The 14840-nt window shown below is 42.2% G+C and overlaps 1 protein-coding gene across 1 annotated transcript in view; it reads left to right on the top strand.

The window, feature by feature from the left end:
* Window positions 1–14840, top strand: part of LOC147702335 (cilia- and flagella-associated protein 337-like) — a 1229420-nt gene that overhangs the window by 39226 nt on the left and 1175354 nt on the right. The window contains exon 2 of the mRNA XM_086930967.1: window positions 9038–9096. Within this exon, the coding sequence (XP_086787093.1) occupies window positions 9038–9096 (59 nt within the window). The remainder of the gene's footprint in view (window positions 1–9037; window positions 9097–14840) is intronic.

Below are 14840 nucleotides of genomic sequence, written 5' to 3'. Positions count from 1 at the left end.
GAGCAAAGCTATCGATTTCGACCACCAAATGAGGTAGAAATGGCAGTGAATTCCATCACCCCCAATGCATTTCAGGTGTACAAATCACCCTTCGTCAGGGGAAATCTGCAAATTGAACATAATTACAATGAAACATACTTGTTAAAGGTTTATACAAAACTACAATAACCAAAAAGGCCTACCAACATCCGGAAGAATCTAAGTGACTATGACTCATAGAGTATGTGGATGTTATGGATTAAAGCAACCCTATGGTTCTATATATCCAGAGAAAAACAACATGCTAAGTGATAAAAGAAACAAGTGAAACAATAATAGAGCCACGTGCCACATGCATAAACAGTGACTAAAACCAAATACAATCCATCCCAAAAGAACCTATGTACACCAACTCTCATAAAGCACCAAGAAATGTGAAGTCAATGTGAGAATCTGTGGAAAAAATAGGGCTGAACTTGAGGTCAGCGTACTTTCACGATGTCATTCAAAATAAACAATGTGGAAAGTCCACCATTCAAGGCTCAACAGTATGGGAGCACTGCCTTTTGTGAAGGGGCATTTCTATGCATCATTGCAAGCCATTTCTAATACATTGTAATATAAAATTTCCTGAATTACTCCTCAAAATTTCTTTGCTTACCAAGTGGCAAGCACTCCAACAGGGAACATATTGTAGTGCCAAAGTCACTAAAAGTGATGCCAAGCCTACTCTCAAGGAGATGTTTCATATCTACACCAATTATGCTAAACATTTGGTAGACAAGGGTGTTTTCTGACTCTAGGTTTTTTATTTTGTCCTCTACAGCAGTCTTGTTGTCCTGTAAAAAACTAAGAATACAGCAGAGTGTACTTTTTTCATATCACTATCAATAAGCAACCAAAGATCCTCACATTTCTTGTCCTTGGCATCATCACTCAGCAACTGTTCTCTAAACAGTTGCCACATGGAAAATATTGCATTCACTGTCTCTACAGTTAAATGGCACAGTTAGGATGCCTCTTTCTTTGATGCCACAGAAAGCACAAAATGAGAAACTTTTGTATTTTATTTCCAGTGTATAACAAAACAGTGCACCAGAATAGACTAAAAATTCAATAGCATTCTTCATTAACTCTGAAGACTGTAAAGATGCTTTCAGCATACCATCTAGCAAGTGCCAAGGATCTCTTACAGGGAAGCACTTTAGCACAAGTATTAATTTTACAGATCATCACATACATTTTTCATATATGTTGCTGAATCACTGCACATACACATAATATCACTACAATCTTTGTTGAACTTGGTAAGAGCTTTTTGCAGCAGCATACCAAGTGACACTGCATTCCATGTTTTGCAAAAGTTTGGTGTCATGTTTTCATCACTATCTCAGATGCTTGGTGACAGCAATCTTTTGACATCCACCTGCCACTAAACCTTGCATTGAAGGTTTAAAGCCTGGGGTGTTTGGCAATTCGCCTACTATCAATACTGACTTGCTAAAAAAGGGGACTGAAATATCAAGGGGTTAAACCCGTTCAATGTGGGTAAATGTGATGGTACATATTGGAATACAATTCTTATGAAACCTGCCATTTTACCTATCAGGAAAATAAAGTAAAAACGTAGTTTAAATACCAAATAGGATTTTGTTATTTCCTGATTCTCTACAGTTTATCAAATAAGTAAACAACCTCAAATATGCACCTACACCCTGCATCTTTTGGCCAAAGACCACAAAACTGAAAAAAAGCTAAAGGTAGAAGAAAAAATGTTTTAGTGACATCCCTAAACAACAAAACACAAGTAAAATATTGATAGCCCTGTATTTCTTGCTGCTACCTTGTGTAACAAAGTTACATTGTATTGGCCCCTTCAGGAAGAAACAAAATTACTCTTTCTCTCTCATTTTCAATTCTTTGAATGGCATTTAGTTTGTGGTTGTGTAGGTGTTTTTTATAGTGTTGATATGTTTAGACTGATGAGGGCTATTTCATTTTAGGTGGGGTTTTTATAATTTATTATAGGTTTAAACCTAAAACAGGAGAGCCTAACAAAGTCTTGGGCTTCAAACCCACCAAGCTGAAAGGGCAACATAGGGGTATACCATCCAACCCTGGGTTGATACTGGCTATTACAAGCTTAATCATTTGAGTTTTGCACACACTGAAGAAGGATTTGTTGAGTGGTAGAGGTATATTCACAAAGAGATAAAGCACCTTAGGCAGGATCTCAATTTTTGTAAGTCTAATTCAACCAGCCACAGAAAGGGGGGAGGGAGATATCTGCTGCTTGATTTGAGTAAGGGTGGTGTCATAATTTTCCCTTATCACCACTATTCCATCCCTGTGAACCCATCTCTCCAAATATTTGAGAGAGCTGTCACACCATTGTTAGGACATTTCTGGTGCAGATCATGGTGTACTAGTAGTGCGGGCTAAATATGGGATTTACTCCAATTGATAATAACTCGTGAGAGGAGTCTGAATCTGAGATATTCCCGCATGATGGCATTAAAGTTCAGGTTTGAATCCCAAAATTATGGAGTCACGTCATCCCCATAGAGAGGATCAGGATGGGCCGACTCTCAGACCGGGGGGTATACTGAAAATAGTGCAGCTGGAGTACAGCAACCATCTAGACTCACAAGCAGGTGTCAGAACAAAGATCAGCACACTGGACCAGGTCCTTCGCTTCAAGGTGATAACCTGGAAATATGTCACCTTGATGCATGGCCATTTATATGTTGCTTTCATCAACTTGAGAGCGGCATTTGACCTTGTCCCAAGAAAATCATTATGGGAAGTTTTAGACGGGTATGGCATCCATTTAGATTTACTAAGAATATTAAAACTGTTCAATGAAAATACATACATAAAGGTAGGATGGAGCACCACGAGGGACATGATGGACAGGCTAGAGATCAAGCAAGGGGTTAGACAAGGGTGTGTCCTTGCACTAACACTTTTTACCCTAGATATTAATGTTGCAGTGAGGGAACTGAATGAATGCAAACATGATGCTCCTAAATTGGCGGGAATATCAACTCCAATATTGATGTTTACAGATGACACTCTGCTAATCTCCCGAACACCTATGGGTTTGCAATCTGAATTGAATGTCTTTGTAACCTTTTGTGGTGAAAGAGAAATAGAATTAAATACGTCCAAATCTAAAGTCATGACGATAAATCCCCACAAAAACTGTAGAGGCAATGTGACTGTTGAGGGGCTTTCTCTTGAAAAAAAATTCACACTTTTACTATCTTGAGGTGAGGTTAAGTGATACCCAAACATGGGCCGCCCAGATGGAAAAAAGCAAGACTACCCTTCATCAGAGATTCTCTTCGATAGTAAGGAGATACAGGGCAGCATCAGAAGGAGCTGTGTTCCCGGTTATCACCATATACAAAGCCTCAGCTGTAGCATCAGCAATATATGGAGCAGATATTTGGGGCAATGCTATAGCAGAGATTTTAACTAAAATAGAAAATAAGTTCATTAAGACACTTTTTTAACTTCCCTCAAGTTCCCCTGTTACCCCATTGTAATTAGACTTAGACCTCAACCCTATTCACCAAATTGTTTTACTAAAACCTCTGTTATATTGGGTTAGATTATGGTCCACTTACTAACTGGCAACATACAGAGACTGTGTAAAAGATCAGCTAGCTCTCGATAGAGACCAGAGAACTCCATGGCTGAAGAATATTAAAGAAAAATCATATAGAATAGGCATGAGTGAGCTATGGACCTCCCCTGAACTAATTGTCAAAGGAGATGCACCAAGAGTAAAACAGTTATATTGAGAGGCAGTCCTATTGCAAACGTTGGAAGCTCACCAGACCAACAGCCCAACATGCAAGTTTTTGAAGCACAAGTGTGCAGAAAGGTTCAAACCATACATGGATAGAATGCACCCATTCCAGTCTAAATACTTATATGTGCGATATAGATGCAGGGTATTCCCTTTGCATACATACACTTCAAAATGGGCTAACTCACCCCCTCACTCCGATTCCTGCTCAAATTGTCCCGATGTAGAGGAATCAGAGACCGGTTTCATGTTTTTTTCCCTTCCTATAAGAATGTGTGAAAAAGATGGTTGTTCGCTGCATGTAAACATATGGGGGCGAGGCACTACTGGGAAGCCGCAAGACTTTTTAAGAGTGATTCTAGAGAACTTTTAGCCTACACAGTCTCCTGGTACTTGTATAGTGCCTGGATACAAAGGAAGAAGGCCCTAGCTAATCACAAAACATGATAGATAAATTGATAGGGCAAGCCCTAGCAGGCTATTTAGTGTTTTTATGCACTTTTATATGATTCTTTTTAGATTCCTATTTGGACATGTCCCCTTATGTCATTATTTGATTTTTTCCCTGATTGTTAGTTGATTAAGGGAATATGCTGTTATCACACGAACTGATCCCTTTTGCTGGATCTAAGGCCTGCAGCAATTAGCAAGCAGTTTGGTTATTCAGGGTAGCAGCATGTACTCCACTTTGCATCTTATAGTACTTTATAGTAATCACTAAATTGTACTTAAACCAGTTGTTATGCTTGGCCAAATATTTTAAGTAGATACTTCAATGTTTCTAGATTAATTTGTTAATGTTTTTATAGTATGGTAATTGAACTATGATGTACTGCATATTGCATAACTTACTAATGTACCTATGAGTGTTTTGCTGTTTTAACTTTGATGTGTTTTATGGGTTATGGCTGAAATATACATTAAATTATAGTGCCACTGGAGTCTAGCATCCAATGGCTCCATAGCCAGTGCAAAGAGGTTGGGCTCCCGTGTCTTGCCTCCCTCGTTACCACCTGACTACGATATATCCTCACTGTTCCCCTAATTTCTAATGTCTGTTTCATTTTTTTGTGTGCTTAGCCTGTGTCTCAATATTACCTTACACCTAATTAGCTTTGAAAAAGCCCTCGGCCGATGGGCCAAACAGGCGAAAAACGTGTCGGCTGTCTTTTGTCCTCTGCATAAAAATAAGAATAAACACAGGGTGTTTGCTACTTACTAATGAACTTTTGAAAATATTCCTCCTACAATATACTAATCAAGAAGGCACAACCCTCCAACAACTATTTAAACTTGTACCCTACAATGGATCGCGGGTGTAGCCATTTGGGCGGCACGTGCCATCACTAAGATTGGGCCCTGACAACTGTAGCACAAAAGCCAGGTCTCTCCATCCATCCCAGTAACCTGCAATTATAAATCTGGGTCTCTACATGCTACGTTGACCATTATATCAAAAAGATTATTCATTTTCTAGATCGACGAATTGGCCCCATGGCCACCTTTGGAGATGGGAGTGAACATCGCAACCGATGAATAGATGAGATTTTCTCAACATCAGGAACATCTGCGCAAGCAATCACATTGAACCCCCACTCTGCGAAATCCACCTTTGCAAGCCTTGAAGAAAGCTGTGAAAAAAGAAACAACTAAATTGTGGGAAGCGGCCAGTCTCAAAATATATATGGAAGCCGAAAGAATATCCAGGGGAATTCAGATCCGAATTTTTCCACCGAACGAACAAACTAGACCAGAGACCAGATCAGATCACAAAATGGGAGGGAGGCATCAAATAACATGATACGCCAACTAATAGATATCGCAGAGGAAGGACACATCAAACACAAAAAGGAAGTGGATGATCTCACAAAGAAAATAGAAGAATCCAACTGGGGCGACATCACTACAAAAAACAATGAGATACTTAACAGAATAATCAACGAATATGAAGAAGACTTGATCCAAAGGAAGAACAGAAAATTCAGAAGGGATCAAATTGAATACCAACTTGGAAGAGTGTAAACTTTTCCAAAAATTATAACAACATCCCAAAAGGCACATCAACTTCACTGAGTAGACAGACATACGATACCATTACCAGCTGGGAAGCTGAATCACCAGGATCTGAAACTACAGCTACTACAACCATAGTAGGGGTCATTTTTTAGAGGAGGTCAGAACACACCGCTTGGGATTCCGGAATCAATCCAATCAAGATACTAGAACCCTATCAGAAAATACCCCAAGTGCATCAATGCCAAGACCAACCGCAGGGGTATTGACCAGGGCAAGGAAGAAACAGGAAACAGAACCGAAGGAGCAAAAAACCCAATGGTCAATATCTCAGGCCATCAAAAAACCACCACACCGGCAGGAGTCCTCAACAGGGGCTTCTCGTTTTGCCCAACAGCATTTTGGGATCTCACCAGAACTATGATAGACCTTTACAGGTTCACACACAAACTGAAGTTGATGGCATTTTTTCACAACAGATGACCTGGTCAAAAAGAAGGTAGAACACCAATCACCCTTCCCATGTCAGTACAAGATCTGGAAAACATCCATCTACTGATGAAACTAGACAACAATACAGATGACCAAACAACTCCCATTACCTTTGCACACAAATTGGGTATAGACACAACATAACCCACTACCAGCAAGACCACCTCCAAATCCATGTTCTGTCCTCTACTGCCCCCAGGCAATACCATTGACTTGTTTTACACAGCTGTATCTAGAGATCTAACTAAGGTGCACTGAATATATCTAAAAAGAAAATGCTTCCTCCAAAAGAATCTACCAAACGACTAATTAAAAGCCCTCATTGAATTGAAGAATCTCCCAGAAGTGGTAATTAAGAAAGCTGATAAGGGGGGCAACATAGTATTATTACATACAGATAACTTCATAGCAGAAGCACACAGACAATTAAAAGACACAACATGCTACAAAGAATTAGCCACAAATCCAGGATCTGAAAAAGAAACTAGGTTCATGGTATACTAAAAATCTACTAACTTAAAATAGCAACCAGAGCGGAATGAAAAATGCAGACAGAAATCACAACATAAACTGTGTAACCCCATAGTCCACCGAGAGAGACAGTAGAACCTCCTCAACCAACAGTAAATTATACATGTATGCATTTATGTAAAAACTGCAAGAGGTAAGCAAAACCGAACCTACTGTCACAAACAACAAAATAAATCTGTGAATGAGCTAGCAAGCGGGATAGCAAAATTACAGAGAGAGTAGATCATCCATCAATCAGGGTCGCAGCCAAGAATCATACAACTGAAAAACCAATGAAGAAACAAGGCAGTTCAAAAAGCATAAACCAAAACACGGCTCAAATGATTATTCTGAGTCTTCATGAGATGTAGGGAACTGCGTGGGTGATCTCAGGCCAGGACTTCCACCCAGGCCTCTCCATACTCCATGTAGATATTCCAAGACCTGTTGTAGCGAATGGAAGAAGTTTTGTTTCCTGGCCTGCATTTGTTTTTGCTTCACTGATAAAAATGTACACCATGCCTCTTGCACCACAATATTGAAGTCTTCTCTCTCTCCTACTGGAGTGCTGTATCCCTGTCACAAAAATTCAGAAAGCGTCCCACGATGGCCATTTTTGTGGGCTTTCAAAGAGGGCTTCTCATTAGGGATCTACGGGCTCTCTCCCCCACAAACAATTGAGAGAAGGCATCAGTTTTAAAGCCAGATAGTAATAGCTGCTCGACATAGTCCTCCAGTCTTCCGGTGTTAGTAGATTCTGGGACTCCCAGAATGCGAAGATTATTGCAATGAGGTCTTGCCTCCAAATCCTCATTTGTGGCTGCAACATTATTGAGGACTTTCTTCTTGTTCAACATCATTTCCCCCTTAGATACGAGGTCATCTTTAGCAGTGGAAATTCTAGTTCAGCCTCCTCTAGTCTGTTGAAATGGTCATCTAGCTTACACGTAATAAGATCAAGACGACCCATGAGAGCGGATATTTTATTCTCTATGGGGGTCCAGCTCTTTTGCATAGCCTTAAGGAGAGGCTTGAATTTGTCATCTTGGTCACCTTTGCCTTGGAGCAGCTCCAGAGCCTCAGGCTGACTGTTATCTAGGATAGCCGTTTGTGCATTCTCATGCTGTTCAAAGTGCAGCTTGGGCTGCCTTTTGTGTGTCTTCCTCATTTTGTGTGGGTGGTTAGGCTGTGAAAGCAAGAATAGATATGGCTACTCTCAACAATGTAGGAGCAAAAGAGCATATACTAAGGGATTAGATGGCAGCATGGATAAGTCCAAGCTGTCTGCCCAGGTAAGGCGTAGATGTCTGCTTGGTATCACATTGCTGTGCTGGAATCTCATGAGGAAAAGATCCTGCCACTCCCCTGGAAGGTGCGCAAACCCAGGGGTGGTGGGGGTGAGCAGATCTAACTATTCGCCACAGGTATTCTACTATGATGCAAGTGCAGTGGAGGCACTGGGCATCAAAACCAAGCCGATGTGGGCAGGCCAATCACAGGGCCGCAGAGTGGGCCAACACAACACGGAAGGAAAACTCTACAGGAGCAATGAGGTCCTCAGAGGTAAAAGGCAGGATTCTCATCTGAATAAGCCTGCAATCCAGGCTCGGGCAGCTGAGCAAGCCCAATGTAAATTATAGGGTTCCATGGGGTTGAGTCTCTCATCTCCAGTCTCAGGTAAGTAGTTGAGCCTTACTAGTGCAGGTTGCTCCTGGCTTGGTGAGACTGGCCACACCTACCTGGAGCATCCGCACCGCACTTCTCTGGTATTTGAGGCACACAGAGTTTAATTGCCAGACTCCTCACAAGTAGCCTGTAACGCTGCAGCAGGAATATGTACCGGGCCTTGGGTTCAGATTGCCACCTCCCAGCAGTGTCTACGCAACTCCACAACTGTGCTCCTAACAATCACACTCTCCCGGGATCCACCATCTTGCAAGTCTAAAACATGGCCTCCCAGAAAAAAATAATGAAGACAGTAAAACGGTGCATGTATGTCTCCTCCCGTCCCCCAAAATCCAGCAATTAGGCATGCATGCAAGTATGTATTAGGGTGGATGATGGCCCCCTCCAGTTCAATTTGATTACATATGTCATGTTGTGATGTTATTAGGTTGGGTAGTTTGTAGTCAGCTCAAAGTTTCGGTTTTGAAAAGCTGATAGCGTGACTGCTCCGAATAAGTGGTTCAAAGAGCATACACAAATTGCTTTTATTTTATTTTTTAGGCAGCGCAAAAAGGTGAAAGACGACAATTGAGTTTTAGCACTGAGGAAAATATTTTAAGGTAAGCAATTTAAAAAGAAAAAAAGCAGAAGCAATTTACTTGTAATTTGTTGGGGATGCTCTCCAGTTCTGAATCCTTTGCGCTGTCTTCATGGCACATGTTTGCCAGATCTAGAAAGCTCATTTAAACTATCCTTTAATATTCATGTGCACTGCATATCGCCAACGTGGCAACACTTTGCTTTGCTTTCAGCTCTTTTGCTCTTATTTATACATGAGTAATAAATATCTTTTCTTTCAAGTAGACTGCATTTGATACATGGTAGTTGTGGAATCAAATAATATTTTGTTCTCTTTAGTTGACAGCATTTGTGAGAAACAAGCCATAAAACAAAAGGCTGTTTGTTCCTTGACTTCCGTCGAACAGAAAGCTTTTTATGTACACATTGTTTACTAGGCCATAAACCAGAATGAGCCAGTGCCCATAAATGCTTGTTTCTCATCAAGCCCAGCAACATAACAGCTCCTTAATAGTCCAAACGGCAGCGTATCTTGTAGTTCAGATGTATTTGTTCAGCTCAAGTTGGTCTTTCAAAGTATCTGCGAGCTGGGAGTTCCCTGAAAAGTTCATAACTATTGCCATGGAACCAAACACGCCTGCCCTTTGCTGGTGGGGCAGGTGAGTAAATACAAAGCCCAATGTAAATAACAAATGTGTCCTTGTATCTGGTGCTCACGTAAAAGGCTCCAATAACTTCAGGCCGAGTTCATGTTATGTAAAAAACTGCAAAAAGCTAAATAAAAAAATTACAATTATACATATTTATATACATATAGATTACAGGGACGTTATAGTTAGGCTCAGGTTTCACTTGTACAAAACCAATAAAATTCAGCAGTTATAGCTGTCGTAATTTGACAATGGCCGAGTTAGCGCTTAGCTGTGCTACACGTTTTCCCGCATAAATTGGCTATACTTGGAAACGCCATCTTGTTTGTTACGGCGGCCATCTTAGATCATGAGCGGCCTCATGGTCAGCGTGCCCTTTAGTCCGTTGTCCGTACCACTGACCACTCGAGTTTGCCCAGCAACAGGCTATTTTTAGTAACAGTCAAGCCTGTACATGCGCAGTCCCAATTGACCAGTCACCCCTCAGGAATGTGCCGCCAGACTGACCAGCGGGGTTGTAACCCCTCCAATGAACTGGCTGTGTTCCAAAAATGACCATATATGTACATAACGCTCTGTAACTCTGTACCGCCTATCTTTTATTACCTGCATATTGTATAAAAGAACGGGTCACACCGATGTTCGGTGTGATACTTCTTGCATTACCGAAGGGTGCTGTAGGAATGTACCACCACCCCATGGGGTCTTAATAAACTTGTTCTTTGTACTTTTCAGTTTCCGTGCCAACAGTTCTTTCAGTGTAAGTGGGTTATCTTCGGAACATGTAGGCCTTGGGAACCCGATACAACAAATTGGCGACCACGAAGGGACTCATCGGCGACTCGGATGCCCGAAGGAGAGGTCGTGACGAAGGTTTGGAAACTCGCCATGGACGCGTACGCTGCCACCGAGTGACCCGAGTCTTGGCACCCGCGGTGTTTCTTCCTTTCCTTCTGATCTGACCTTCCAGGTGGCGCCGGTCTCCGACTGAGTTCTTGCTCGTCTGCGTTGCTGGATAAAGTGCCATTTGGCTGATTCGATTAAAAGACCTTGGCAGTTGGAATCTGGACCTTTGAGACTTGGGTAAGATTTGTGATCGGTAAGGTAGTCTACGGACGCTTACTGAAGTTCTGTGATTTGTGATCGGTAAGGTAGTCTGCGGACGCTTACTGAAGTTCTGTAATTTGTGGTCGGTAAGGTAGTCCTCGGACGCTTGCCGAAGTCCTATGATCTATGATTTTGATTTGAGTTAGCTAACATTTGTGAATTTGTGAATTTGTGAACTTTGAATCTATATGTGTAGTGCACTTCACATAGGCAGGCATGTAGAGATGTTTCTCTGAATTTGTTTTTTTTCCTTTGAGCGGCACATTTACGGTAAGTGCCATTTTATACGGTATCACGCTTTCGTGATACTCTGTGAACATGCCTGTTTTAAGCACACTCCGAGGGATGTGCTGTTTTGGAAATGGTACCTCAATTAGGTTAGCGGAATCACAGCCGGCTCCCCCAGAAGGAACTCCAAATCGTGAGATGTATATAAAATTCGGCCTTCCCCCTATAATGTACAGTAAATTATGGCATAAGTATACTAGATCCGATCCCGAGTTACAATGGCCTCTACATGGGTCGTTCGACTTGCGAAAGGTTCAGTTTGTGGAACAATGTTTGTTTCAGCGAAGGTCTAGACAAAATATGTTTGATTGTGTGCGAATGTGGGAGAAAGCGGTGCGTGAGCGTATGAAGCGTGAGGTTGCCTTGGCGGACAAAGAGCAGCGCAAGGCTGCTTGGGATAAGGCTTTACAGCTTGAGGAAAAGGAAGCACAGGAAAAGGTAGAGAGAGAGGAACGGGAACGTAAATTGCAAACGACTGGTCAATTCCCTATTCGTCGACCGCTTTATCCTGTCCTTAATAATGAAATTGATGATTTTTCATTGCTAGATCGATCACCGCCTCTGTACGTTTCGCCTACGGCTCCAGCTGCAGATTCGGATGATGACGGACAGGATAAGCCGGGAAAGAAGGGTGCATCTGGTGTCAGGTTTTCTGCGGAGAGATCCGCACATTTACGTAGTTGGGCTCGTAAAGTGAATACGAATTTTGTTTCTCAGTCTGAAGTTGTTACTGAAAGGGGTAATTGGACAGAACAAGAATTACTGTATTTTTTGGCTACTTTGGCAGATGAAGTTGTTATCGCATATCGTCAACTTTCAGATACGCTAGAACCTAAGGTTGTGTCAGTTCACCGTGAGAATCTGGATAAAGGTATATTTGATCTTGCAGATGTCGATGCCCTTTACAAGCAACTGATCCAGCTGCGAGATGAGACTACCAGATTGCGGGACGAGCGGAAAAAGAATAAGGAGTCCGGGCCGGAGTCTAATGGGCAATCTAAGGAGTGTTCTCTCCGGGGTTCAGATAAGAGTTCTGCAATGCATGTTATGCCTATGCGTGAAGCCGCACCTTTGTATGTTCCACCAAAAGGGGAAGGTACAGATGATGATAAAATGTCAAAGGATGCGAAGGGGTATTTTATATATAACTGGGTGTATACGCCTTGGAATAGAGCAGATGTTATGGCGTTGAAAAATTCCTTACCTGACCTTCGTAAAAATCCGGCGGCATTCTATGAAGGGGTGGAAGGGGCTATTTCATCTTGTGTGATGACTCTTGTCGATATAGATCTGTTTTTTGGGTTAATTCTTCCGCCTGACATGTGGAGACAAATTCGTAAAAATAATGATGAAACAATACTTGGGGGAACATGGAAAGAAATAAATGCAGCCGATTTAGATAGGGAACCAGCATGTAAGCCATGTCAGTTGATTTTAGACCCCCCGGCGGCTATTTTGGATAAATTAAAAATGCTCGTCCCATCTAAAAAAATCGATTGGACCATGTTAGCTTCATGCAAACAAAAGCCAGATGAAACGGTTTCAGATTTCTTTACACGCTTCGAAGAGGCGTTTCATGATTACAGTGGTCAAGCGTTAACAGATGATATGGGCAGGCATTTGTTTGTAGATAAGTATGTGGCTAATCTCCTACCAGAGATTGCGAAGAGATTGAAGTCGAGTGAAAGTTTCTGGGCCACGGCGACCCCTGCGTCTTTGTTGACTATGGCTCAGTATTATGAGCGGCAGGAATTGGAGGCTAAGGAAAGTGTTGATAAGAAAGCGAAGGAGTTGAAAACGAAGGTGATGTTGGCACAGGTTCGCGGAACGCAATCTAGAGGGAATGATAGAGGCAGACGAGGAGGGGGCAATGCGTCGTACGGGCGTACAGATATAGCGGAGGATCAATGTGCTTACTGTAAGGAGTTTGGGCATTGGGCTGATGATTGTCCGGTACTGCGTGAACAGCGTAGTCAGCGTGGTCGAGGAGGTGGAAGGTCGAGAGGAAGTTATTCGGGAGTGAGAGGTAGTGGAGGTGATCGTAGCAGGTTTGAAGAGAGGGGCCGTGGCCAGGATGAACGCAATACGTTTGATAGACGGAACCAGTATCAGATATCAGAGGGCGAGAATGTGGAACATCAGGATTATGTACATGCATAGGATTGCGTAGGATGGGGTACGGAATCAGTTGAAGTGCCAGTAGATCAGTGTGGTCCATATGTATCAGCGGGCATCCTGGGTTCTACTGATCAGTTTCTAGTCGACACAGGAGCTACTCGTAGCGCTTTGTCTAAAAACTTGGTTCCGAGGGCTCCCCTGTCTGGCGATATGATAACATGTGTAGGGTTTGATGGCACACCCACTCCTAGCCCATTATCGAAGCCTCTTGCACTTTGTCTCGATAAATTTTTCAGTTTTGGCCAATTTTTGTTATCACCTTATACCCCAGATAATAATCTGGGCATTGATTTGCTTAAATATTTTCGAGCAACGATACGCTGTGCTTCCGAAGGGGTGCGGGTTATATTAAATGACAACTACCCAGATCCGCACAGATTTTTCACGATTAAAGACACTGAAGCATTAGCCTCTCTCCCTCACACGTTATGGGCGACCTCGGATACGGATGTGGGACAGATGCTTATTCCACCTATTCGGATTACTGTCAAAGAGGGGGCCTCATTGCCACGTGTCCCACAATATAAGATCTCTAAAGAGGGTGAAATTGCTCTGACACACATTGTTCAAGATTTGATCATTGCAGGGGTAGTGGAGGAAGTCCCCTATAATGTTTGCAATAGCCCTATTCTCCCGATCCTTAAGAAAGATACTGACGACAAAGTCTATCGATTTATTATTGATTTGAGAGAAATTAACAAAATTGTCATTCCCCAATACCCGGTGGTGTCTGACATCACGACCTTGCTTACACTGGTGCCACCAACGGCAACAACATTTAGTGTTATTGACTTGAAAAATGCGTTCTTTTCCATTCCCATCCATCCTGATAGCAGATATTTATTTGGTTTCACGTTAAATAATAAATCGTATAGATTTTGTCGTGTTCCCCAAGGTTACACAGAAAGTCCTAGCATTTATAGCCAGGCTTTAAAAAGACAGCTTGACTCTTTTGAATTGCAACATGGAGTAGCCCTTATCCAGTATGTGGATGAATTTTTGCTGGCTGCGGATTCTTATGTACAATGTGAGGAAAGTACACTTGCCATACTGTCCTTTTTAGCTCAGAACAACCACAAAGTGTCTAAAAAAAAGTTGCAATACTGTAGACCCAAGGTGACCTACCTCGGTCATCTTTTGTCTAAGGAGGGGCGTGCATTAACATCAGATCGAATTCAGGCAATTCTAGACACACCAGTCCCCCGTACTCAGAGAGATGTACGTGCTTTCATAGGTTTGACGTCCTTTTGCAGACAGTGGATTATGGGGTTTTCACATATTATCAAGCCTTTGTTAGCGTTACTGTCCAAAACGACACCAATGCCCCTTGAATGGACAGATGAATGCCAGAATGCTTTTGAACAATTGAGACAGGCCCTTTGCTCTGCACCCGTGTTAGGTACACCAGACTATTCAAAGATTTTCACATTGTATGTGCACGAGAAAGATGGGTGCGCGTTATCAGTGTTAGTGCAAGTACACAGGGATAAGCAGAGGCCATGCGCATATTTTTCAGCCCTTCTTGATCCTGTAGCACGAGGGTTGCCTGGGTGTTTCCGAGC

The sequence above is a fragment of the Lissotriton vulgaris genome, chromosome 7, assembly GCF_964263255.1.
Source record: "Lissotriton vulgaris chromosome 7, aLisVul1.2, whole genome shotgun sequence".
In the NCBI taxonomy this organism is placed as follows: domain Eukaryota; kingdom Metazoa; phylum Chordata; class Amphibia; order Caudata; family Salamandridae; genus Lissotriton; species Lissotriton vulgaris.
This window is presented reverse-complemented; position numbering and strand designations above follow the sequence as displayed.